The following is a 27045-nucleotide window of genomic DNA, read 5'->3' on the forward strand; positions in this document are numbered from 1 at the left end:
GCACGGTGATGGGCAGCCCCTGGTGCCACCAGCCTGGGCTGGCAGCAGCATCGGTGGCATGTCACTGAGCAAAGGAGACAGCGACAGGACTCTGAGCTCCCACCTGCCTTTTATTGAGCCACAAACCAGCCCAGCCGTAAGGCCAGAGAGCTCTTTGCTTAATTCTTAAAACAAACAGACTTGAAAGAGGTCACAGCACGTGGCTAAAACACTTTGCTGCATGGGGGGGGGGGGAGGGCTTTCCCAAGCACCCAGGGGATTGAGGAGCACGGCACCCCCCCACAGCCACCTTGGCACTTGGAAAATCCCTCTCCAAATCCACAGGTTTGGCTCTGTCTGTACTCAAAGGGCTCCAGGCTCTGCAGGAGGAAGGGACCTGGAGGGAGGGGGCGTTCAGCCCTGCCGGACAGACAGCGACATATCTAGGCTGCACGCTGATCCTGCCCGGCGGGCTCGAGGGCACCCACCCACCCGGCACCGAACTGGGAAAGCTTGTCAAAGGGGCTCAGCCCCCAAAGCTGCTGATGCTCTCAGTGGGGGGTTCTCCATTGCTCTCAGGCAGGAGGAGGGTTCCCCGTCGTTCCCAGTGGGACCTGCTGGCTGCAGAGCCCTTTTGCAAACCTGCCCCTGTGCTGGAACAGCCCAGAGTTGAGCTGCTCCTCTGTTGCAAAGGCTGCTGCCCGCCTGGCAGAGGGCCCTGGACAAGTCTCTCGCAGGGGCGCCAAGGCTGGGGTTTGCCGGGGAGAGGATCCCGCCATGGGGAGCGAGACCCCGACGTGAGCGAGAGCCCTGCAGTGCGGCCCAGCGCTCCGCCCAGCTGACCCCCTCCAGCGCTTCCCACCTCCTCCAGCCATTCCCACGGGGAGACCCATCACTCAGCTTCTTCCGAATCGTACTTGAGGTCCTGGAGAATTTCGCTGATTGCCTCAATGGTTTTAATTAGCCTAGGAGAGCGGATGGAAACTATAAATAAAGGCCATATGGAGTGTATTATCTGGGCTGCCTCGCGTTCCCGGCGCTGTTTATGAAACACTCGGCCGGGGAGAGGCTGATCAGCACCAAAGCCATGCGGCAGTGCTAAACAATCCGGAGGGCCGACAAACAAGAGAGCTTTTGAAGGCACCATCTGGGTCTCCTTCAGGCCTGGTTAAGGAGAGGGGGCCAAGGGGTTGGGGAAGGCGCTTTCATCCCCCCTGCGCCCTTCCTCCGCCCCAGCCTTGAAGAAGGGATGATAAAGGAGCTGCCAGGGCCTGGAGCAGCACATGCCAAGTCCAGCCTGCTCCACCGCCCCCTTGGCGGATCCCATACCGGAGCTCCCACTCCCCCCGGCCAGTCACATACGTCGCCCCCCAGCTGGAGGGTCTGACAGGCAAAACACTGCACAAATAAACAGCCGGCGCGCCTCCCCCCTGCTCCTTCCCCAAAGGCTGCTGGGTGCTGAGCTAGCCCCCGTCCTACCTTGGCCAGAGCAGTTCTAGACCCTGCCCCTCGAATCCAGGAGCTGGGTGCCCAGTGAGTGTGTACAGGGGGAGCCCCCAGCCCTCACCCCCTGTCATGCCACAGGCTCAGCTGGAGCCGTTCCCGCCTGGCTTCATGGGGGGGCTCCCCCTAGCCCCTATGCTGGGGGGGCAATGCCCCCCCCACCATGGGGCTCAAAGGCGTGAGGCATTCAGAGTGCCGTGGGCGGCAACGGGGTGGTGCTGCGCCCAGCTCCCCAGGGCACCTACTTGTATTTGAGCTCCTGCACCTCCTGCTGGTGGGCCGGCACGCCGGGTTGGTCCTGGGCGTGCTGCCTGGCGAGCTGCAGCTGAGCCGTCTGCAAGGAGGAGGGCAGGTGGAGTCGAGCTTCCCAGGGAGGAGACACCAACCCCACCCGCAGAGCGGCGCCCGGGTTGGGCAACGTACGCCAGAGTACCTGGCACCTCAGGGCCCAAACCCGCCCCGGGCCGCCGCACAAATTAACACCACCACAGCCACATGGCTCCAGGGCGGGTCAGGCTCAGAGTGACCCCACCTCACCCCGGCCCCCGCACCTCGATTCCTTGTACCAAAGGCCCCTCCAGCACAGGAGAGAGACGGGAGTAGAGGCTGGGCCTCAGGGCTATTAGCAGCAATGCCACTGACCTACCGCGTAGCCTTGGGGAGATGACTGCTCCCCCCGCTTCGTCCATTCAGCCTGGCACCGCTCTGGGGCAGGGTCTGGGGCTGTGCAGTGCCCCGCACAACCGGGCTCTCATCTCGGCTGGGGCCTCACGCACAATACTAGCCCAGCGCAGCCATGAGTGCAAGTTCCTGCCCTTTCGCAGCTGAGGGGTGGCTCTATGAGACAAGTTTGCTAGGGCTCAGCCCAGCTCCTAGGAAGCAGTGTCCACAGTACAACACACCCTTCCACAGCTGGCACCAGCAGGCCCCCTTGCCTGATGGGGCTCTGAAGACTGGACGGCTCATGGGGGAGGAGGGGCCCTACAGGGTAGGGGTGGGGAGCCTACTCTGGCACTGCTCTGTGAGTAGATCGAGGCCCTCAGCCTGCAGTGCGGCTGTCGGCACCTTGGACGCCCCAGTGCAAAGGGGAGGAGACAGGGGCCTCTCACCAGCTCTAGCTTCTCCTTCTCCTTCTGCTGGACCCTGGCCAGGTGCTGGGCAAGCTCCGGCCGCCCGTGCTCCGCCTGGAGCTGCTCCTTGATCTCCAGGATCTCCCGGGAGATGCCACTGAAGGCCAGCGTGATCTCATGGACCAGCTGCCGGTAGCGGAGGAAGTCGTAGTGTGGCCCGCTGCTCAGATACGCCCGGTGGCCCCTGCAAGCCGGACAAAGCAACCGGTCATCTGACATGAATGAGCCTCCCCAGAGTGCCCCTTTTACTAGACCCCTGCAGGGGTTGCTCCCGACAAGCTCAGGAAGCACGGGCTGGGTGGCGAAGGCACCGAACTGGGCCTCAGGAGACCTGGATTCAAATCCCAGCTCTGTCACTGACTCTGTGTCGGCCTCAGTCCTTAAACGGGATAATGATGCTCTCTGGGGCAGGGAGTCTTTCTCTGGGCAGCACCTGGCATGATGGAGGCCTGTCTGGGGGCTGTACAGTAATAACTTCCAGGCACAGCAAATTGCGGGCAGGGATTTGTAACCCCAAAGCCTTTGCTCTCAGCTTGGTGCTGCAGAGAGGCGCACGGCCCCCTCCCTACCCTCTGCATGACCCCTGCAGTCAGCGGTTCAGGTATCTTCCTGTTCAGCCTTTCCACTATATTATTGAATTAGCAGCTCGTACCTCCGCTGGCTGCCAGTGCTCAGGAAGGGCTCATTACCGAGGATTATTACCAGGCCCGACAGCTTAACCTCCGCTGGCCGGGCTTGGGGCTGGTTTGTTTGTTAAACTCCAGGGCCTGGATCCGGAGGAGTAAATCATCTCCCGGATGTCGCTGAAATGGGCTACAGGCGTCTGGTGCGCGGGTCCCCCTGGCCAGCCGGCGTTCAGCCCCAGCCCGCAGGGGCCAGGCCCAGGTGTTGAGCAGCAAGCAGTGGCTGCTGCTTCCTGGGAGCCTTTGCCAGCCAGGAAGGGAGGCCGGAACTTTAGAGACTGGGCACTAAGCACCACAACAAGGGCGGAATGGCCTCAGGGCCAGCACGCGCCTCAGCCGGAGCTGTGGAGTTTAAGGTCAGTGGGGCAGGGAGACGGCCCCATTTTCCCCTCCTGCTTCAGTGCCCCTGGACCACAGGTGGAGGGGGAAGAAGGCTGCAGAGGGCAGCGGGAAGCATCAGAAACTCAGTCTGGGGCACCCCACAGGCAGAGGTGCCAGGATAGGGCCACCAGGTGGAGTAACACCCCCCCCCCCCCCCCCCGGCCCCGCCTGCGAATAATGGGAGCGGCCAGAGCAGGCCAGCGGCAAGAAGAATCTGCTTGAAAGTCCCCGTTTGGCAGGAGTTAGCCTCCCTTGGTCTGGGGGCTGGAAGGAGAAGTCACAGCAGGGTGCTACCTCCCACCCCGAGCTGGCTTGGGGCTGCGTTGTCTGCCAGGGCACAGTCCGCGCCCAAATACACAGTCCGCATGGGCTGAGACCCGGAGCCCTGCCCAGCCCTGGCACATCAGTGTCTCCAGCGGGGCTGAGCCTGCCCTTCTACGCCAGGGTGCGGATGCCCCTAAGAGCAACCGGGGCAGAGGACAGGATGGGATCCGGCACGTGTGGGAGCCGGAGCCCACAGCCACCAGGGGTTCTCCGGCCTGGGGGTCACTTACTCCTCAAAGAGCCGGTAGGCTTCCACCCGCTCCCCCTGCAGGGTGTAAAAGCGGTGCAGCAGCAGCTTCACGGCGTCGTCCGTCTGCCAGCGGGAGAGACAAAGGGATAGCATGAGACTCAGGGCGTCCACCGGCCCTGGGGCAACGGGCTCACGGATGGCTCTGAACCAGCGAGACAGGCCCCAGTGCATCCCCCGCAACCAGCCCCTCCACCCCTAGACCAGGCACAGGAGGGCGCTGCATGGTGATGGGGCACCTCCTCCTCCCCCCTGCGAGGCTCCCCACCCAGGGACTGCGGCACTAACCCCCGCCACAATGTCACAGCTGCCTGCCATGGCCGACCTGGGGCCACATGGGAACCAGTGCCCTAGAGGGAGAAGGCCCCGTGCCCCATTCCTGGACCCCTGAGTCAGTCAGTCTCCTGCCCTGGGACAGATCAGAGCAACGCCGCATAAAGGGAAGGCCCCGTGTCCCCTTTCCCTGCCTGAGCCGGCCAGTCCCCTGCCCTGGAGCCGGATGGGAAAGGCCCCATGTCCTATTTCACAACCCTCAAGCCAGCCAGTCCCCCCGAATGAGCCCGGATTGGAGCTGGTGACAGGCTCTTCACTATGTGGAGTTAGGGGTTCCTAACCCTGTGACCATCCAGTCGCCCCAAAACAGGGATAAGCTGGAACCAGGGCTGTAGTGAGGAATGTCTCAATATCCCATTCCCTGACCCCCCTGAGCCAGCAGGTCCCCATCATGAGACCCACCGCGTCTCCCCACCGAAGGATGGGCTGGAGCCAGGGCCATGGAGATGAAAGCACCCCAGGGCTCCCCCAGTACCGAGTACCATCCTGTCCCCTCTAACCTGGGGCTGGATTTGAACCAGTGACCAACATGGGGCCATGGCCACCCCCCTGCATCCACTCCCACTTCCTCACCACTCCGGCCCACCATTCTGGGTTCTCAGATGCCAAGCCCGAGGCAGAGGGCTGGGAGGTGCAGGGGCTGCAGCTGCTCCTCAGAGGGAGGCCAAGGTGGTGAGCCCAGGGCCCCACAGCCCAGTAAGGAGTAGACGGCCTCGGAGTCGGCTATTCTGGGGCCAGAGTCCTCACTGCCGCAGCTGCGGGATCCGGTTTCTCTCGCTCCCCAGAAGAAGGTTCCACGGGCTCCCAGAAGCCTCTTTCCGTGGGCCTGTTCCGAGCTGCGGAGCAGCAGCAGGGCCTGCGTGCGTGCATGGATCCTCCCCAGAGCTCTCACCGTGCTGGGGTCTAGTGCACGGCAAGGCCTCCAGCCCCCCACACAACAGCTGCGTTTTCTAACTTGGCAGCTCCAGAGGCTCTTTCCTGTTGGCAAAGCCCCCGGCCGGCCTCTCCGGTTCCAAGCCCCATCGCCTTTGAGCGACTCCTTGGCCCCCAGCACCAAGCCAGGCTCTGCTCCAGCGTCACCAGGACTCCCATGAGCACCACCCAGCCACCTGCCTGCACCCAGGGCAGGGTTGCCCCTCGCCGGGCGATGGAGGTTTCATACCATCTCACCCAGCACCCCGGGAGCCCCCGCCCCCCGGCCATCTGCAGCCAGCGCCGCAACCTCACAACCTTCCAAGCGGGTTGTGTGCTTGACAAGTCTCCAAAGCACAATTTCAGCACTTTCCGAGCCAGCGCTTAGCAAAGCGCCTTCCGCTCCCTAACGCCTCTGCTTCCAAATGGGGCGAGGGCTGGGGGGAGGCAGAGAGTGAGCAGGATGGAGTGCTGTCTTAGCAATACGCTGGAGTTTCTAGCTTGCGGTATCCCACCCAATTAAAGGGGACAGTAAATTCCGGCCTAACGATCCTCCATGCACTGCTACTGCCCACAAGGAGCTCAGACCACACCCAGTGTGCCATTGCCCAAGCTTTACAGGGCATTAGAGGGCACACACCTGAGTGGGTGGCAGCAGGCACTGGCTGTGGCATCCTCTTGGGATCACCAGGCTGGAGCAGTGCAGCGGCCTATCTAGGTCAGATTCCTCTCACCACCAGGGCCAGCCCCTGCATCATCAGAGGAAGGGGCAGCAGGCAAAGACGGGATGACCTGATCCCTCCTGACCCCAGTGGTCATAGGTTGGCTTGCGCCCTGTAGCATGAGGCTTTGTTTTCTAATAGTCACTATTCTAGTGCTAGTTATTCATATTCTCTACTCACACGGAGATTACTCCTGCAGGAATTCTGCGTTAATGCGTGTGTGCAGAATTCATGGCCCCCGCAGATTTCTTTGCTTCCCCACAGAAAAATGACTTCTGACAGGGAAGCAAAGGTCACATACCCCTTCCCAGCAGTGTAGGCAGGTTGTTTTGGGTGCTCAGAGTAGCCAGTAGAGATGTAAATCACCACCAGGGCAAGGGGGCTGGGGAGTCATGCGTGTGTGAGAGAGAGACACTCTGTCCCTCTCCATTCTCACTGACTACTGTGGCACACTCGGCCATCCCCAGGGCTTTGGGATGTTTCTGACGAGGTAAGTGTGGGGCAGGCGCTGTCCCTCAGGAGAGCAGAGACAGGTGTAAAAATTTTAAGGCTCCTTTACATTGCCAGAGTGGTGTGAAGGAACCTTATCGCAAAGGACAGTGTGACCTTATAAATGCTTACGGTGATTTAGTGATTAGAATTGGTCTAAATTTTTGGACTGAAAAAATTTCCTATCAAAATGTGCTCCATGAACTGTTTGCTACTGACCTTTCTGGAGATGGTCAGTAAACACTATAAATTGTGAGTTTGAGTCCCCGGCCACCACTTGCTCTTTGGTTGCAAATGATGTAACACTGAGCATATGGCTGCATATATTTGTTGACGAATCACCAGAAGTAAAGGGTCAATACTAGCTACTTTACTATTAGACAGAGGGGGGTTGGGGATTTCCTCCAATGCCCCCCCACTTCCATTCTCCTTCCATTTCTATTCGGACATCCCCTTAACTAGGCTGGCACTCCTGAGCCTTCTGCTGGGGGCACAGCTGGGAGGGCGGGGGGCCCTCAGCTGAATTTATGAACTGGAGAAGGGAGAGAAAGGCCTCAGTACAGACCAAGGGTTCTCAGGCCGGGGGAGTGGGAAGGGGCCCAGCCTGAGAGGAGCTGGTGTAGACGGGTTTCTTTACCCGATAGCGCCTGGCTTGGTTCACCTCAGTCACTTCCACTCTCCTCCCCCGGCTGCTTTTCACAGCTGGGCTTCCCCGTCTCTAGTCCCAGCACCCTCCTATCTCCGGTGTCTGTCCCCCACCACCTGGTGTCTGAGCGCCTCGCCATCCTGAGGGTATGCAGCCCCCCAGGACCTCCCTGCGCCCTCCCTGCTGGGGGCAGAACTCTGCGCCCCAGACCCACAAACCAGGGCGTGGGATGGGAGCTCCCGGCTGGCTCCAGGGCAGCCCCAGCCCCGGGAGCGCGCTAGGCCAAGGCGAGCCCGGGATCCTGTGGCCGGGTGCAGGCTGCGAGCCCAGCCCCGCTCAGGGGCAGAAACCAGCCCGCCCGGGCTCCATGCGGGCCCTGCTCCGGGGGGATTGGCAGCCTCTGCCCCATGCGGGACCGGGAAGCGTGGCCGCAGCTAGAGCCGAGGCAGCTCGGCCCGGGCCAGGCCCGGCCCCCCGGGGAAAAGCGGCTCTGGCCCGGCCAGGCTCGGCACGGGCCCCCCCCGGAAATGCGGCTCTGGCTCGGGCCAGGCTCGGCACGGGCCCCCCCGGGGAAAGCGGCTCTGGCCCGCGCTGTGCGGGCACTGCCGCCGGGAAAGCCGCGCTCACCATTGCAGGAGGCTCCCCCGGCCGGGCGCCCCCAGCTCCGCACGCGGGGGCCGGCGCCGCAGCCGCCGAGACGGGCAGGAGGCAGCGGGGAGGTGGCGGCCGCCTGCAGGCCCGGCAGCCTCATGACCCGCCGGGGGCCGCGGCCCTGAGCCGCTGGTCCCGCCCCGTCCCTATCATCCGGGGCGCCGCGAGCAGGTTTCGGGGGGTCCCCCGGGCAGGGCCCCGCCCCGGGGGCTGAACCGTTCACTGGGGCAATTGCACGGCTTGCTGCCCCCCCGCCAGCCCGGCCTCGCCTCTGCGGTCGCTGACACACAGGCGGGCTGTAGAGTTTTTATGGGGGGTGGGGGGAGGTTGCGAACCCCTGAGCTCGATCCTTATTCGTACGGGCGTAGCGCGGAGACATGCACAGAGCAGGACCCTGGTGGGCTCGGTGTGGGGGGACCAGAACAAGGCCAGCCCCCTGCCACAGGACTTACAGTTGCCGTTATTTAGCTCAGGAGAGGCCTGGGGGCGAGGGGGTCAGTATCATCCCCATGTTACAGGGGGGACTCGGCCCAGGGAGACACACCCATGGCAGAACCATTTCCCAACCCCATCTTGTTCCTGAGACCACACGGGCATCCCCAGACACCTGAGCCAGGGGGCAGCCTCCTGCCGTGCAGCCCCCATGCAGGCTTTGTTAGGCTAAAGCCAGGGTGACCAGATGAAACGGACAAAACAACAACAAAAAACCAGCCGGAGCAGCCAAAGCCGCAATATCGGGACAAATGTCACCCAGACCAGTCGGGATGCGGGACAAAACTAAAAATCGGGACATCTGGTCACCCTAGCTAAAGCTCATGAAAGCTGACGGTGGAGGCCAGTAGAAAGGTCCCAGAGCAGAGGTAATACAGTATTTCCTCACTTAGAACAAGATGTCTCCAACACTGCAGCACTCAGCTCCATGACCCCGTTTTCTGAGCTAGGAACCGGAATGCTGTTTCCCCGAGAGCTGACTGCGCACTAGCCCTTTCAGCTCCCACCGGCTGGGTTAAAATCCTGACTTAGGTGACCATGAAGTAGGGGGCTCTCATGCGGTTTCTTCTCTTCTACAAGATCACAGACCAGGAGTGAGGTGTATTGGCAGAGCTAAACATTGAACCTTCCACCCACATTTCATTCCAGAAAGTGCCCTTCATCTTTGTGTCTAAGTAAAATCCTCACATTAGAGCAACACAGGCTAGTAACCCCCCATTCCTTACAAGTGCAGCCAATTGACTTGAGCTTGACCCTAAAACTCCAGCTATCAGACAGGAACTGGTACATCTGAGCAGGAGCTTGTGCTGGACTGGAGCAAACAATTCCCAAAATAGATTGTCCAGGCTTTCAGCTCACTAGCCTGCAAGGATGTCACCACGCACTGATCTCAGTCACTCTGCCATGTAGTTTGCCTTTTCAGTGTGGCAGCAGGATCGATCGATCCACTGCAAGGGGCAGTCACTCAGTTAGTTTGACAGATCACAAGAGAAGAGGCTAACTCTCTCCTGCCCCCTTTTCTGTCAGGGGAGTTACTTTAGTAGGAGGAAAGGCATTTCCCCTCTTCCCAACTAACATGGTCTTTTCTAGGTGGAGCTGAGGAACAAGCTGACTTCCCAGCACTGCCCTATAGCATTATAGCTGCAGCCTCACTGCTGCTGGGCTTTTATTCCAACCGCACAGGTCTGAGATCTCCCATGTGCTGTCTGGTTCACCCTCCCCCAGCCACCAGAACAGGTTTTTGGCACAACCCTGATTGCTACATTAGGATGGTGTAAACTAGCCACAGAAATTTTCAACCTGCTCCTCACACAGTGGCTATTCCCTTTAAACCAAGAAAATATGGTTTTGAATCTGAGAGGTGCTTTTAGCAAAGGATAGTCCATGTGTTAGCATGGACTTAACTATTGAATTCTGTTCCTACTGTACAGGAACGTTTGCACTGCACTGTGAATGCCTTAATCCATCTGCCATGTATGTTCTGAGGAACAGTATCTCTCTGTTACCACAGGAAGCCAAGAATAGATCAGGCAAGTTTAAGGATGGCATAGACGTGTCTGAATCAAGCCCTGCATTTCATGTTGAAACACATTAGTAACAGACATGCAGAGAACACATTTTACAGGATATACACATGATCTTCTCTGCATTGTTCTGAACAGCATTAAAGAATGTGAAAGCATCTGTGCAGGTGAGGGCAGAGGGTAAATGACAAACACGGGGCTGAGCACTGGAAGTAGCTTTATTCAACACACCCCTGCCTCACCCAGGACCAAGCTACATTGCAGCAGACTGACTACCCAGCTTGAATTCAACAGCACGTAGCCACACGGGCCGAAGACAGGTATCTCCCTCTACTTGACCTTCTTCTTGGGACGCAGATTGTTGGTGTGGCCACACTTCTTCTTACGGCAGTTAACAGCACGAGGGTGCAGGCGGGCGTAGCACCTGAAATGGGCAGAAGAACAGCTGTCAACTCTTCTGGGGGTTGGGAACTCCCAGGAGGCTCTGCCTCGCATGGCAAGATCCCAGTCAACCCCCCTGTGAACACTACGAGCATATTTACTTGAGGCAGCAAGCACAGGGGAAGAATATGCAGCTGAAGAGAATGAGGGAAGCTATATAGGAAGGACCAATGTCAATTTATTCTGGCCTCCCGCATTTATGATGCAAAGGGATTTTTATGAACAGCTGCCAGTTCAGCAGAGAATGCAACACCCACCAATCCTTGATGGAAATACTGGCATCTCCTCTGTCCCATGCAGAATGGGAAAGGTGACCCATCACAGGCCCTTCCCAACCCCAGTGACTCTGAAGATGACCTACCCAGAACAGCAGCCTCTCTAGGAGGTTGAGAGATCGGTACAGCATTAGCTGGCGGTAAAAAGGTGTTAAAGCTGCCAGGATGCTGCTGCAGTTCCCCAAAGCAGTTCGCTACTCCGCCCAGCTCCTCCTCACGCTCTTTAGGCCAAGACTGAGCGATCTATTCTATGACAGGTTTCAGAGTAGCAGCCGTGTTAGTCTGTATCCGCAAAAAGAAAAGGAGGACTTGTGGCACCCTAGAGACTAACCAATTTATTTGAGCAGAAGCTTTCGTGAGCTGCATCCGATGAAGTGAGCTGTAGCTCATGAAAGCTTATGCTCAAATAAATTGGTTAGTCTCCAAGTCCTCCTTTTCTTTATTCTATGACAGATTCCATTACCAACTGCCTCCTAGCACACTGATCACCTAATGACACATCAGAGCACAAATACATAAGGATGCTGCTCAAAGCTGTTCACCCTCAGAGAGGGCAGCGGCTACACTCCCCTCCAGAGGCTAAAACGCTGAGTCTATTGCATAAGGCGACACGTACTTGCGGCAGATCATTTTGTCGCAGTTGTACTTCTGTGCGAGCTGGCGAAGAGAAGGCTCAATGATGCCTCCACGCAAACGCAGCACCAAGTGCAGAGTGGATTCTGAAAGGAGGAACACACCGAGTTAGCAGCATTTCAGAGCTAGCACTGAGGCAGGAACTCCCTGTTTGCAGAGGGAGGAGCATAATGGGACTCCAGGTCCCAAGTGCTACTGCCACAGAAAGTAGTGACTACTTCAGTTCTGGTGGTTTCAGTCTCAACCCCAAATTAACTCAATTCCCACTGCAGAGCCAGACTGCCAGGGGAGGGTGGGGAGAGCTGTGACAGTTTCCGAAAGGCAAATGGGACAAGCACTCTAGTTCTTTAGACACCTGGGCCTCTCATTGTTCTTAAGACACCATATGGGTGTCCCAGCCTAAACCCCACAAACCCAGTTATTTAAAAGCCATTTCTAAGAGTCCATATGCTAGAGACACAGAACACAGCAACATCTTACAAGAAACCGCCAATGCTTAGATTTTAAAGCCAGAAGGGCCCAACTGTGATCTAGAGGGACCTCCTACATATCACAGGCCAGACAGTTTCACCAGGTAGTTCCTGCATCAAGACCACAACTTCCAGTTGAGATGAAACACATTGTAAAGAGCCTTCCAAATCTTGGTTTAAAGATGTGCACACGGTGTAGAATCCACATCACGAGATGATTTGCTCCAATGGTTAATTACACTCCACTAAAAAAATGTGCACCTCATTTCTAGTCTGAATTTGTCTAACCTCATTGGATCTTGTTATGCCTTTGTCTAGAGCCAACTGCTATCAAAATTTGTCCCCACGTGGGTACTTCTACCACCCTGAAATAATCTAACCTTTGTAAGTTAAATAGACTGAGGTTGTTTAGTCTTATTTTAAGGCAGGTTTTCCAAGACAGTGCTTTGTTCTTGTAGCTCTTTTCTGAAGCGTTTCCAGTCTGTGTTCACACGAGCTGGACATAGTACCCCAATAACCATCTTACTAACACTTGATAGTGATCACACCACTCCTCACTACTTCTAGTCATTATTCCCCTACTTACACAGTCAAGGAATACATTTGCTCTTAGCTTCCTCATTGTGCCACAAGCTCATATTCTATAAATTATCCATCATGACCCTGAAATCTTCTTCTGAGATGTGAATTCAATTCAATATTCCCCAGGGCTTGTAAAAGACATCGAGGGATAGCTTCTGCAGGCAGAAAGAGCCGAGTTTCCTCTAGTAGTGCTTTAAGCTACTGTTTAGCAACCATTTTTGAACCCAGGTCTTATACAGTGGTAATATGCTGTCAAACGATACCTTTCTGGATGTTGTAGTCTGAGAGGGTACGCCCATCCTCCAGCTGCTTCCCAGCAAAGATCAGACGCTGTTGGTCAGGAGGGATACCTACAAGACATCCACATGTGGAATACTGAATTGCCTTTGACATCACATTGAGATTTGAAGAGCAAACCACAACCCATGGGGCACTATACCACGGGGAGGCAGCAGACCTGATGGGAGTGATCTGCTGTAACACAAATGCAGATTCGGGTCCATCAAAATAATTAACAAATTTGGGTCATTTTGGCAAATTGCTTTGGTTGAAAAAAATTCAGAAGTGCTGAAATACCACTTCCTAAATGAAGAGGTGAAACATTTCAGTTTTGGAATGTCCTCAAAATTTAAACAAAACGTTTTAGTTGACACAAAACAACATTTTTTTTTACACCAGAAGTTTCAAAACATGTTGTGGGTCAAACTAAAATGATTTTTTTTTTTTAATTTGCATCTGAAACAAATAGAGCAGGGGTTCTCGAACTGGGGATCGGGACCCCCCCCCCCCAGGGGATCGCAAGATTATTATCCCCGGGGGTCACGAGCTGTCAGCCTGCACCCCAAACCCCGCTTTGCATGCAGCATTTACAATAGTGTTAAATATACTAAAAAGTGTTTTTAATTTATAAGGGGGGGGTCGCACTCAGAGGCTTGCTACGTGAAAGGGGTCACCAGTACAAAAGTTTGAGAACCACTGAAACAGAGAGACAAGATGGATGATGCAGTATCTTTTACTGGACCAACAGAAGTTGCCTCACCCATCTTGCCTCTCTAATGTCCTGGGACCCACATGGCTACAACTACTCTCTGAACCACATGTGCACTTAGTTGCACGGCCCTATGTGCAGCAATGCTGTGCAGGTGTTTAACTGCTACCATGCCTTAGCAGCTGCATTTCTGGGGTAGATAAACATCATTCATCAGATACACCAGCCATCCATTTCTCAGGAGTGCAGCGCCCAAGAGCTCAAACAGAAGGTAGTTCAGGGACCATTCTTCATAAAGCTGTGAAAATATCACAGGCCACAATTTTGTCGCAGAACCTACAATTTCCAACACTCACTATAACATTTTCACAATGCCACTCACTGAAATGTGGTCTGCTGTCCCCTCATCTGTGACCTGGGGCATGCAGGGGAGCAGAGGTGGAGAAAGAGGACTGGATCAAGACAGAAGAGACCCAGCCCCACCAGTCTCTGAGCAGGGGCCAGCCCCCATACTAGAGACGCAGGGGGTCCCCAGATCCCATTGGAGGATAAAGCTGCCAAGGCGAGCTTAGGACCCCCACCCCCAAGGGCAGCGTAGGGGGCGGGGAAGTGACTGCCCCGGCTTTAACAACGGTGGCCTCGGCCTTCGAGCCCCAGCCCCCTCCAGACCCTTACCCTCCTTGTCCTGGATCTTGGCCTTGACATTCTCGATGGTGTCGCTGGGCTCCACCTCCAAGGTGATGGTTTTGCCCGTCAGGGTTTTCACGAAGATCTGCATCGTGGCGCGCGCGTGTCCCCTGCACGAGCCAACACCCGGTCAGCGCCGGCCCCGCGTGGCGAGCCAGGCAACGGCCCCGCCCCCACTGAGCGGTCAGCCAGCGGGGGGCAGCCCGGAGCCCCTCCCAGCCAGGCAGAGTCTGGGCCCCCGGCTCTCAATCCGGCCGGCCCCACGGCCCTCCCCCAGCGCCCCCAGCCCGGCCCGGTCCCGCCCGGCGTTCCCCCCAGCTCCCCTCCTCCCCCCGCCCGGCGTTCCCCCCAGCTCCCCTACCCCCACCCGCGGGCCCCCCACCACCCCCAGGCCGGCCCGGTCCGGCCCGGCGTTCCCCTCCCCTCCCCTCCCTCACCGCCGCCCCCGGCCCGGCCCCGCCTTGCCCGGCGCTCCCCCCACTGCCATCCCGGACCCCCAGCTCCCCTCCCCCCACCGCCCCCGGCCCCACCCGGCGCTCACCCAGCCGCCTCGCCAGAGAGAGAGAGAGAGAGAGAGAGAGAGAGGGCCCAGCGGAACCGGAAACAGCCCAGCGCACGCGGGCGTTGCGTCAGACGCGCCGCGCACGCAGTATTATAATGGCGGTCCCGCCCACCTCGTGCCGCGCGTCACAACCAAGGCCCCGCCCCCGGCGTTCAACTCCGCCCCCGTCCGGAGAGGCCCTCGGGGGGCGGAGTCAGCGCGGCCGCGGCGGCTGGTCCCCGCATGGGGCTGTGGGCGGGGTCCGGGGTCCTGCCCCCCGGCAGGGGGAGTTTGTTTGTAGGGGTCAGGCACACCTAGGTGTGCAAGCGCCGCTCACGCCTACGTGGACACGTGCACACCCTGGGCGTTCGCCCGTGCACCCACCCACGCACAAGGCCTGACGGAATGAATCCCAGAATACTCCAGGAGCTGACTGAGGGGATATCTGAGCCATTAGCGATTATCTTTGATAAGTCATGGAAGACAGGAGAGATTCCAGAAGACTGGAAAGGGGCAAATCTAGTGCCCATCTCTAAAAAGGGAAATAAGGACAACCCAGGGAATTTCAGACCAGTCTGCTTAACTTCTGTACCCAGAAAGATAACGAAGCAAATACTTAAGGAATCAATTTGCAAACATCTAGACGATAAAGGTGATCAGTAACAGTCAGCATGGATTCGTCAAAAACAAATCATGTCAAACCAACCTGATAGCTTTTTTTGACAGGGTAACAAGCCTTGTGGAGGGGCGCACACACAGGGCGGGGAAGCGGTAGATGTGGTATATCTTGACTTTAGCGAAGCTTTTGGTACTGTCTCACATGACCTTCTCATAAACAAAATAGGGAAATGCAACCTAGATGGAGCTACTGTAAGGTGGGTGCAAAACTGGTTGGAAAACGTTCCCAGGCAGTAGTTATCAGTGGATCACAGTCATGCTGGAAGGGCATAACAAGTGGAGTCCCGCAGGGATCAGTTCTGGGTCTGGTTCTCTTCAATATCATCGACTCATAGATATTAAGATCAGAAGGGACCATTATGATCATCTAGTCTGACCTCCTGCACAACACAGGCCACCGAATCTCACCCACCCACTCCTGCAATAAACCTCTCACCTATGTCTGAGCTATTGAAGTCCTCAAATCATGGTTTAAAGACTTCAAGGTGCAGAGAATCCTCCAACAAGTGACCTGTGCCCCACGCTGCAGTGGAAGGCAAGGGTCGCTGAGGTGGGTTTCCCCCAGACAGTGTAAACAGTCAGCGTGCAGATCACTTACGGGCACAGGCAGTTTATAAGCGTTGCGCGACTTAAAGTCCGGGTCAATGATTTAGATAATGGCATACAGAGTACACTTTTGTGAACAATACCAAGATGGGAGGGATTGCAAGGGCTTTGGACGATCAGATCAATTTGAATTATAATCCTGAAAAACTGGAGAAATGGTCTGAAGTAAATAGGATGAAATTCAATAAGGACAAATGCAAAATATTCCACTTAGGAAGGAATAAGCAACTGTACACACGCAAAATGAGAAACGACTGCATAGGAAGGAGTACTGCAGAAAGGGATCTGGGGGGTCATACTGGACCACAAGCTAAATATAAGCCAACAGTGTAACGCTGTTGCAAAAAAAGCGAACATCATTCTGGGATGTATTAGTAGGAGTATTGTAAGCAAGACACAAGAAGTAATTCTTTCACTCTACTCCATGCTGATTAGGCCTCAACTGGAGTATTGAGTCCAATTCTGGGTGCCACATTTCAGGAAGGATGTGGACAAATTGGAGAGCGTCCAGAGAAGAGCAACAAAAATGATTAAAGGTCTAGAAAACATGACCTATGAGGGAAGATTGAAAAAATTTGGTTTGTTTAGTCTGGAAAAGAGAAGGCTGAGAGAGGACATAACAGTTTTCAAGTATATGAAAGGTTGTTACAAGGAGGAGGAAGAAAAATTGTTTTTGTTAACCTCTGCAATGGGCTTAAATTGCAGCTAGGGAGGTTTAGGCTAGACATTAGGAAAAACTTCGTGTCAGGGTGGTTAAGCACTGGAATAAATTGCCCAGAGAGGTGGTGGAATCTCCATCATTGGAGATTTTTAAGAGCAGGATGGACAAAACATTTGTCACGGATGGTCTAGGAGGTAATACTTAGTCCTGCCACGAGTGCAGGGGGCTGGACTAGAAAACCTCTTGAGGTCCCTTCAAGTTCTATGAGCATACATGTGTGCCCTGTGCATTCACCCGTGCACATACACATACCCATACCCACATGCTACACACACTCACACAGACAGTTCAAAATGCTTTATCAGCATTGTGTACTGTAGAGATGCTGCCAAAAAATGTAAGATGCTCGCTCTCAGAGGTAGATAAAATATCTACAGGGCTCTGCTCTGTGTTTGGGGGTTAACACCAGCTGTGCATGAGACATTACATCTCCCCACCCAACATACCAAGCATTTGTCCAGGGCAGAGTTCACAGCATGTTAGGGTTTTATCCCACCTCCATTTATCATTGTTGCTCATTCCCGAAGGAGTGGCAGCAGGTCTGCACGGCTTCTTTCTCCCAACATTAAACAACTTTCCTTTCTCATTTAAGGGAAAGCCTTTAATCAGTTCTGCTAACTTCTGGAAGTAACTTTCTCAGTATACATTGTTCACATGCTGTGTGCAGGTCCCAGCTTTATAGGAATTAATGCTTTATAAATGTATGTTGCACCAACATTAAAAATAAAAAGCTTTAGTTTAAAGTGCTACCCCAATTCCTTTGGTGAAGTGACAGTTTCCACCAACATGGCCACTTTTCTGTATTTGGGTATAAAATCCAGGGCTGAGGTTGTGATCCTGGTGCAGGATCCTCATTTGCCTAAACAATTTATACCGCTATGCTACAGCTAATTTAGTGGTGCTACTGACCTCTGCTATTAAAATATTCTGAATTGGGAGTAAAGGCAGATTCATAAAGCACTGACCTGCTTCCCTCAGTTGCTCTCAGAGTCTGGCCTTTGCTTTGTGCAGAAAAGCTCACCAATTCCGTTTCTATTTTCATTTAATTCACACTCTTAATCATGGTGCAGTGATCACATCTCTATAATCAGGACCACTCCTATGTCCCTTATGTGATAGCCACTACAGCTATCAGAGAAACCAAACTTCACCTCCGATGACCGGAAGTTACAGCGTACATGCACAAATTCCACCTAATAAAGAAGGAACATGAAGTGTTTTGGATGGATGTTTTATTAATGAATTCTCTATTGGTTATTTTCTCCTAGCATTTGTAAACATGTAATACAAAAATATTTTCTTTTCACTATAATATTTCTGGAGATATGCTGATCACAACCACTGAGGATTAGAGGGCAACTTTCCCCTCCCTCTTAGGTTGACAACAGGTTTAGTTATTTCCATCCTGGCTCTCAGTAATACATTAACACAGACATTGGCAAAGTCAAAGGTGAAAACAGACAAAAAGCAGACATTTCGGTACAGAGTCTTTATCACTGTTTGAAAAATGAAAGGTTTTACCCAAAGAAACTACCTGATAATTTAACATATGATGAACACTATAGAGAGCAAGGTACAGCCATAGCAGTTGTCAAACTGTTCCAGGCAAATGTCTCCATTAAGCAATGGAAGTGCGGTTATGAAAGATTCCCTCCTGAAAATCCGAGCTGTGGCACAGAACAGCTGCGCACTTAAGAAAAGAGGACTTCAGGTTTTCGCTACCGTGTGGGAAAAGACGTTCTGTAGGTGCTAGAGAAATCATTAGTATATATTAATTAGCTACATGGCCCTGTAGTGCAGGCAGGCCTCTCAGAAGGCAGAGAAGATCACAAAAAGCAAGCTACTGTTGCTTTGCAAGTACAAGCTCCTGCGAGCCACAGCTGAGAGAGATTTGTACCACGCCGGTAAGGAGGCTATAGTTTGGGTTTGCATGCACTGTAAATTACAGAGCCTCAAGATTTCTGCGTAAAACCAAGTAAATTATTTAAGAAAAGTATAAAGAAAAGCAGTTAGAGTACTCTTCTGAGAAGATCTCTATTTGTCCAGAAACTAATGTTCAAAGCTAACCTTTGGGTTTACTGCTCTCCCCTGCACACACAAACAAGAACAGAGAAGAGACATTTCAATCCATACATTTTGCATGTTTGCCATACCCAGACTCGATGTTTGCATTATGATGGCAGTTTTGAATACCATGTGATGGGCCCCTCTCCACTCAGCCTTCACTTTCCCTCTCCCCACAAAAAAAGTAAATGGCCAAGGAAACACAGAAATATAAATACAGGACAGGAAGTTCTCTGGTTGCGCTCCACAGTCCATGCAGCTGATTCAGCTGATGCCTTAGTTTTTAGTATGTGTTAGTCCAGGTCATTGGCCATTTCATCATCTGTTAGGCTCTGTCCATTAACAGCTGGAGAATCATACCGGCCTTGTGATAAATCCTCAAAATCCTGACTCATGGTTGGAGAAATAATGTCAGGGCTTGTGTCACAAGACCCCGTACTCTGCTCAGAGGTAGCAATTGTGGTCGCCGTGCTTTTTGCAATAGGGTCAAAATCATCATCATCTTCTAGAATTGGAGATTCATGAATATCTGAAAGGAGAGAGACACAATTGTTACCTCAGCAGTTTATTCTATCTGCATAAAGATGACAGGACTCCAGGTATCTTTGCCACATATGCTACTCCAGCTACCCAGAGTAAAGACGACATGGTACAGGTATCAGCAAGAGGAAACAGATGACTGCAGAAGGAATCCTCAAACATCACCAAAATGGACTGAGGAAGGACTTGAGGGTGTTCGAACTTACAATTTCTATTTCAAAAATCTTTGGCTGCTCATTATTGTAGTAACAAAAAACCGGCCAGCTCTTTTGCTGTGATGTGCACTCAACTTGGCAGCCAGTTGCAGCTTTGTACCCTACACCCAGCCACCTTTCACTGGGTAACACAGAGGTGTTTAAAAAAAAATCTCACTAGAGACTCCCCACTGCAAGCTGCCTGCCCCAAACACACATTTCTCTTTAGCTTCGGATGCACTGGGACTCTAGAGTAACCGGTGCTGTATTACCAAGAAGTACTGATTTATCAGAGTGGAAGGAAGCCAATATAAAGGCTGTAAATCAGATTGAATAACAAGGAGACACTCACTGCTGAAAGCTTCTGGGTACTGTTTGGCCAGCTTCCCTTTTAGGGTCCTGTAAGGGGGCAGGAGGGAGAAGAAAAAGAGAGCTGAGTTTTAACAAAGTACATAAATATATCTACCAACTCACTGCCCCTCTCCCCTCCAACAAAAGAGCTGCCAAGCATTCAGCAGAACAAGCTTTGTTGCAGGAACCGTTTAAGCAGATTAAGATAAAATGCCCTTGCACTGCACATTCATGCTGTTGCAGGAACAGAAATCCCAGGCCCTCCTGAGCTCCAGACCCTGCTGAACAAAGGGTAGATGTGAGGCGTGACGTGTCACGTCCTGACCACATCTCCTCTCGCCAGATGTTCCCCCAGGGGACATTTCCCTTCAAGCACTTTATTAAACCCCGTAGCAAGCAGGCAGCCTGAGGTCCCTTCCCACCCTGGAAATGGGGCACTGCAGCGTTGAGAAGTGTCACGTGCCCCAACCAAGGAGCAGCAGCGCCAGGGCCCCTGATTGCTCCAGCAGCCTCCCGGTCTCTTCATGGACTGTCTGCTTGCTGCACCTCCCCATCACAGGGCAGGGGCACCTGTTGTTGCTCTCCATGCACTGAGAAGTAAAGGGGCCAAAACACCCCCCCTTGCCCCAGAGCTTTTGAATAAAGTAATTCACTGTAAATTAACAAATACTCTACTGCTTTGCAGACTCTTGACAGTCTCATGACTTTACCTCCACCTTAGCAAAGACAAGGCTGTCCCCAGAATTGAAATCAGAAGTTTTTAAATAATATGTAATCCTTCTCTACCACATTTCACCCAAGAATAGCATATCCCTTTACAAGCATTAAGCCTCACAAGCCCTCTGTGAGGTGGGTCTGCATTTTCCCCATTTTGCAGAGGCATGGAGAGGTGAAGTAACTTGATCAGAGTCACACGGTCAGTGGCAGAGCTAGGACTGGAAGCCAGAAGCCTGACACCCAATGTACTATGGCAAACACCACATCCCTCCTCCTTCCCATGTTGGTTTGTTTTGCAGAGTAAAAGCAAGCTATGCCTTTTATTCACTCCCCTTCTGAGTTTGTTAGTCACTATTCTGTCGTTTTCTGACCCTCCTGGGGTGCTGTACAGAGGTCACTGTCACTCAGTGACCTTGCCTGGGACAGGGAAAGCAGGGCAGGACACCCTCTGAATCTACTCAGGGCCCTTCCTCTATCATCCAACAGGAGGCACTATAGAAAGATGCCGCATCCCAGACCCTGAATCCAGAGCTCACCTGATTCTTCGGAAGATACTATCTAGATCTTTCTTCATTTCCACCAGCGTCCTAGTGTGATGCAGGAACCTCTCATTCATCTGCTGCATGCGTACATTGGATAGATTATTAAAGTTGAGCAACATCTCATTGGTTTTCTCAAATCTATCGAGCCTAGAGCGAGAAAGAGACATGGGGAATTTGTCCATGAGTTTCCAAAAATAAAGCACACCAGATAAGACTTTTCACAATTATCTCAAAACATGCACAAACCCCACAAAAGTCAGAAAGAAAATTATATCTTTCTTTTCCCCTCCTTGAAAAGCTTTTGAAGTGATTAAAGCCCCAGTCCTGCCCAGAGAACTCTGCATGCAAAATTCCACCCTGGGCAAAACCCTAGTGAAATCAATCAGAGTCTAATTGACTATTTCTACTGACAGGAAAGTTGTCAGATAATTTGGGGGTTGAGGGAAGAATTCAAAATAAGTGAATTGAGGAGTTTAAAGCAGCAGCAAAAAGGGAGAACAGACGTGAAGATCAGCTAAGACGTGATGGATGGACTTTTCTTAATATTTAAAATTTGTTTAAAAAAGGAAATGAATTCAGCACTGAGGATGGTGCTGACTTGACTGCCCTGCAAACTAAAGGCCTCTGTTTATTCCCAGAATTGACAAAGTACCAGCAATCAAGGAAGTTTGCATTAGCAAAAAGCAGCTCACCCATGCCCTGGAAAGATCAGCTCTTTCAGTCTTTGACCTCTCAGCTAGGACAGCCTACAAGTGGCAAATGTAACCCTCTCTTCTGCAGCCCAGACACATGCCCACTAGGAATTGAACTAAGACCTTGCAACTCATTTTGACAGGCACTGAACAGAACAGCTGTCAGTCAGTCACTGGCAACCTAGGACAGATTTGAAATCGTGACCAGGGGTTTTGTATCAAATGCTAACCCCACCGAGTCATCCAGTTTCTCTGAATTACTAGCAATTAGAAGGATATTTGTACATTTATTGAACAGAACAGCAGGGTATTTTGGCTGATAAGATTCCACTTGACTCACATATTCTTCTGAGCCAAAATGATGGCGTTCACGTCTTCAGAGTTCACCATACTTAGCACCCTGCTGCAAAACACACCAGAGGCTGTGGGCTCCATTTTACTGTACACTGCAGCCTGCAGGAAGGGAATAGAGATACAGAGAGGAAGTTCATAGGGCTGCTCATAAAAACACAAAGCAGCTTCCTTCACCAGCCCTAGCAACAATTAACAGCATCAGACGCCCTCAAACTGTTTTTCACAACAGTCAGATCCTTGAGGAAGGAAGAAAGCAGAATCCCTCCTGGACCAGCCACGCCTTCGCTGCTACCTTACACAGAACCAGAACTGCCGCAATGAGACCAAAGCCGCTCGCTGTAACCGCAGCCTCTGCAGCCCTTCGCCCTCTCCCAGAGGGCAAGATCTAGTCCCGCTACAGAGATGCCCAGCCAAAGCCGCACACCTAGACAGCTCATGGGATAAAGTACGGCCCCGCCGACCCCAAGAAGGAAATCTGGATCCTTTAGAGATGTGGACGGCTAAAGGGGCTCATGCCTGGCTGGAGACCCTTCCAGCCCCTTGTATGGGGACCACCCCAACTCCGACACCCCTCAAGCCCTTTCCCCAGGGGCCTCAGCTGTCCCCACTGAACGCAGACCCCCACGGGATGGCGACACCCTGTAACGCTTCTCCCTGCAGGACCCCGCCCCTAGGGAACCCCGGGCCCCTCCATAACCCCTCTCCCTATAGGGCCCCCCACTGGATGGGGGACCCCCCGGCCCCTCCCCTGCTGGATAGGGACAGCTCATGACCCCGCCTCGTATGGAATCACCGCCCCCACTGGATGGAGACCCCCCCAAGCCCCACCCCATGGGAGTCGGGGGGGGGCCCCCCATTGGCGCGGGGCCCCCCCGACTCCCCAGCCGGAGGCCGCGCACCTGGACGGGCCGCTCCCCCCGCCCAGCCTGGGGCCGCCGCCTTCACATAACGGACGCGGCGCCCCGGCCAGGGGGCTCCGTGGGGGGCGGCGGCGGCGGCGGCGGCGGCGGGGCCGGGGCAAGTGCGGGCCGGCGGCGGCTCGTGGGGTCCTCGGGCTGGAGCCTCACTTCCGGGATGGAGGTCACGCGTACGACGTGACCGGCGCGTCAGGACGTACATGTGCGTGAGGTCGCGCCAGGAATCCCCGCCCCTGCCCCCCTGGGGGGAGTCCGCCACCACTCCCCCCCCACAGTGTCCCGAGGGAAAACCCCTACGGCTCCCCCTCCCCCTCAGTGCTCTGTGGGGGAGCCCCCCACAACCCCGCTCCCCCCCAGTGTCCCAAGGGAAACCCCCTGCAGCTCCCCCTCCCCCTCAGTGCTCTGTGGGGGAGCCCCCACACAACATCCCTCCCCCTCAGCTCCCCTCCCCCCCTCAGTGCTCTATGCAGGAGCCCCCCACAACCCCGCTCCCCCCCAGTGTCCCAAGGGATACCCCCTACAGCTCCCCCTCCCCCTCAGTGCTCTGTGGGGGAGCCCCCCTACAGCTCCCCCTCAGTGCTCTATGGGGGAGCCCCCCCACAACACCCCTCCCTCCCAGTGTCCCAAGGGGAACCCCCTACAGCTCCCCCTCCTCCTCCCCCTCAGTGTTCTATGGGGGAGCCCCCCACAACCCTGCTCCCCCTCAGTGTCCCAAGGGGGAGCCCCCTCAGCTCCCCCCCTCAGTGTCTGTTTGGGGGGGGGCTCCCACAGCTGCCCTCTGGGTCTCTCTAGGGGGAGGCTCCAACAAAAGTAATACAGTTGTGGGCTTTGATGTGGAGAAGCCAGCTGGGCAGGGGTCATGGGCACTGTGGGGACTCTGGCAGAGCATGGAAACTGGCCTTGACCTTGTAGGGACCCTGGCCCAGTGGGTAACAGTTCAAGTTCAAATTCATGTGACCCCTCAGCTATATGGATAACATAAGTGCCCCCCCATCGCTAGAGATAAATTTCCTCAGGGATGAGGCTGTAGAAGATTAATGTGACCAGAAGGGCTCTGGGGTAACTACACTGGCAGAGAAATATTTATGAGGTTCTCTGGGAGCAGTACATTCTTGTACATTGCTAGGAAACTAAATCAAAGACAGATTGGCTGAGCAGCGTACAGGTTGAGCCCAGTGGACTGGAATAAAATCAAAGCAACTTTTTCCTACTTCATATAAGGTCCAGTCAGTGCACAGGCTGGTCCAACTTCAAGCTTCTTTGTCAGCACAAATCACCAAGAGAAAAGTTCCCCAAGTCTCGGTGAGTCATTTGGCAGAAAAAATACGAGAGCTTGCAGGGCTTTTTCAGGAAAATTATTGCTTCACTTTTTTCTCAGTTTGCAGTAAGCCTCAAAGTTACCGATAAATCAGACAAGGCAGACATTGCCAGCACAGATAGTCAGACCAGCTGAACTGCTGCTTCCTTTTCCACTTATCTTCCAGATTTTCTAAAATCAGGGCCTCATTTAGCACTCTTTCCCCTTAATAATCTAAATCAAGGGTCTTTCATTAATAGAAATTCCGTCCATCTCACTCACACCAAAAGTGTGTGTGTGTGCGTGCGTGCAACATCACAGACCATAAGAAGGAAAGGAAATTTCATCCTCTTTCACTACTGGCCTGGCAATCTTAAAAACAACTTCAGTTTTAAAAAGTTATGCATCTCTAGGTAGTTTTGCAAGGCCATGTGAATGGATTTCTGAATATGTTCAACATTTCTCCTCAGATTTTGATGTGGATGGTGTCATTTTAAAAGCTTGCATGACTCAGACAGAAAATAAAGAAGAGAAGGTGAGGATGAAGGCCTGCCCATGTCCAGTAAGGTCCCTTTTATATAAAAATATCCGTATGAACCAGTGGTGTGTGTGTATATATATATATATATGAACCAGTGGTCAAGTGACTTGGAAAAACAGTCACAAGGTGGTGATCTGGTGACCTTGGACATACGTCACAAATGGGTGATCTTTTGCCCTCGGAAAAAATCATGTTTCCTTTCTTACAGAAAAATTAAAATACAGCAAGTTCCTGGTTGAAATGTAACCTAGAGGTAAATCAGTAACCTTGCACTGCATATTGCTCCTTTGTGTGTGCAGGAAAGTGATATGAATAATGGAGAAGAATTAATCTGCTCATCGTAACGGGGACAGTGACCTTATTTTGTTTAAAGAAAAGGAGTACTTGTGGCACCTTAGAGACTGACCAATTTATTTGAGCATAAGCTTTCGTGTAGCTCACGAAAGCTTATGCTCAAATAAATTGGTTAGTCTCTAAGGTGCCACAAGTACTCCTTTTCTTTTTGCGAATACAGACTAACACGGCTGTTACTCTGAAACCTTATTTTGTTTAAATCTCAAATTTCTCTGTTGATCTTCTGTTTGTTAAATGAGTATGAAAGCAGAGTAATCTAGGGCCACAATTCAAGAAAGCACTGAAGCATGTGATTAACTGTAGGTGCATGTAAAGCATGTGCTCAAGTGCTGTCCCAAATAGGGATGGTTTCCTGAACTGGGGCTTACTTCTTCATCTCTTCCTTTAGGTTCTCATATTGCAGTGTCAATTTCAGAATGCTGCCTGCTGACAGATGTTACTGGACCATACTTTACACATTCTAGGGAAAGTTCTTTGTATATCTCCTGGAGGTATCTACCATGGTACCTAGCCCCAGATTTCTATGAATTTAAAAATACTTTCTCTGGTGTCAGTGGGTATGATGGAGGATTTGTGCCCTATGTTGTGATAAAAATGTGTAAGATCCAATAGTTATTTAATTTTGAGATATAACCCATATGAAGGGCTAAGGGAAAGAGGGTGGTATTCTAACACCATTGGTAAATGATGGTCAGGCGAGATTGCTAGTAACATCCAAACAAGTGAAAGGACAATTGAAAACAATACTTTGAGAGTCTCTTAAATAGGCAAACCCCTTTTAGGGCAGAGTTACCAACGTATGATCTTAATGTGATGCCTGAGCCTGATCTAACAGAGGAGGAGGTGAGAAGTGTGGTCCAGGAAATGAAGGCAAAGGGACCTGATGAAGTGATGGCAGACCTAGTGAAAGTCTTGCATGAGTGAGGCACAAAATGGATGAGCAGAGTGATCAAACCGGCACAAGAGAATTCCCGAAGACTGGTACAATCTATCCCGCTCCCAGTACATAAGAAGGGAAGCATCCATGAACGTGGAAACTTATTGAGCTATTAGCACATGGGAGGAAGATTGGAGGTTTACGCCAGGGGAAGACAGAATGCGCCCTCTTCCCCGCAGAGTTCAGCCACACATACATAGTGTCATTGACAAAGAGATGCCACCCGCAGAGAGACTGCAGTGCTCTCCCCGATCACACCTCTCAACCTGCCAGGTCCCCCGGGGATGCAGCGTGTGACAAAGATCATGAATGAGGGTGCAGTGACTGCATTTTGGAGGTAGATAACTTTCAGCCACAAAAGTGACCGGGACACCAGCTCTGTGTAGCCACACAGAATCCAGGGATTAAAATGAGGGGTTTTGTCTCAGTCCAAATTGCAAAGGAGAGGCAGAGTCCAGACTGCCAGCATCAAGTGGCACATGCACTGATGGGCTGTGCCATCCGCATGGGGTGGCTACCACCTTGGATCAGAGCAATGCATGCTGGGGCCCGCCATCTCCCCAGGGCTGGGGTGCAGCGGTGCATGCTGGGGCATGCCATCTCCTCAGGGCTGGGGTGCAGCGGTGCATGCTGGGGCCTGCTGGCTGCCCCTTCTGCATGGCAGTGGGGGCTGCTACGATCTCCCCCCCCCACCCCACGCCGGGGACCTAGCCCAGAGCCCCCGCTCGCCCCAGCAGGGGCAGCCCGGGCTGAGCCCACCTGCGCGCAGCCCCACCGGCCGCGGCCCCTTTAAGAAGGCTCCGGGCAAAGGCCGATCCAGGCGGGACGGGCGTTGCAGCCAGCCACTTAGCGGCAGCCTTCCCACCCAGGGGAGCCAATGAGAGCCGCGGGCGGGCCTGGAGCAGGCC

General features: G+C 53.3%; 3 protein-coding genes across 3 annotated transcripts; all 3 read right to left on the reverse strand.

Moving 5' to 3' along the window:
- Window positions 1–104: 104 nt before the first annotated feature.
- On the reverse strand, window positions 105–8100 carry REX1BD (required for excision 1-B domain containing). The gene is given in 6 exon segments (XM_074939229.1): window positions 105–944; window positions 1728–1816; window positions 2592–2796; window positions 4231–4313; window positions 7977–8045; window positions 8047–8100. Coding segments are annotated over 6 exon segments (573 nt in total). The 3' UTR covers window positions 105–871.
- A 2115-nt stretch (window positions 8101–10215) lies between these two features.
- Window positions 10216–14789, reverse strand: UBA52 (ubiquitin A-52 residue ribosomal protein fusion product 1). The gene is made up of 5 exons (XM_074939181.1): window positions 14633–14789; window positions 14080–14201; window positions 12680–12766; window positions 11348–11450; window positions 10216–10439 (listed from the first exon to the last, which is right to left on the reverse strand). The coding sequence occupies exons 2-5, from the start codon at window positions 14180–14182 to the stop codon at window positions 10346–10348; spliced, it is 387 nt and encodes a 128-aa protein (XP_074795282.1). The 5' UTR covers window positions 14183–14201; window positions 14633–14789; the 3' UTR covers window positions 10216–10345.
- A 3076-nt stretch (window positions 14790–17865) lies between these two features.
- KXD1 (KxDL motif containing 1) lies at window positions 17866–23075 on the reverse strand. The gene is made up of 5 exons (XM_074939252.1): window positions 22991–23075; window positions 22078–22190; window positions 21040–21192; window positions 19788–19834; window positions 17866–19230 (listed from the first exon to the last, which is right to left on the reverse strand). Exons 2-5 carry the CDS (start codon window positions 22170–22172, stop codon window positions 18995–18997), a joined length of 531 nt encoding a protein of 176 aa, XP_074795353.1. The 5' UTR covers window positions 22173–22190; window positions 22991–23075; the 3' UTR covers window positions 17866–18994.
- Window positions 23076–27045: the final 3970 nt, after the last annotated feature.

This window comes from Natator depressus, chromosome 25 (genome assembly GCF_965152275.1).
Source record: "Natator depressus isolate rNatDep1 chromosome 25, rNatDep2.hap1, whole genome shotgun sequence".
In the NCBI taxonomy this organism is placed as follows: Eukaryota; Metazoa; Chordata; order Testudines; family Cheloniidae; genus Natator; species Natator depressus.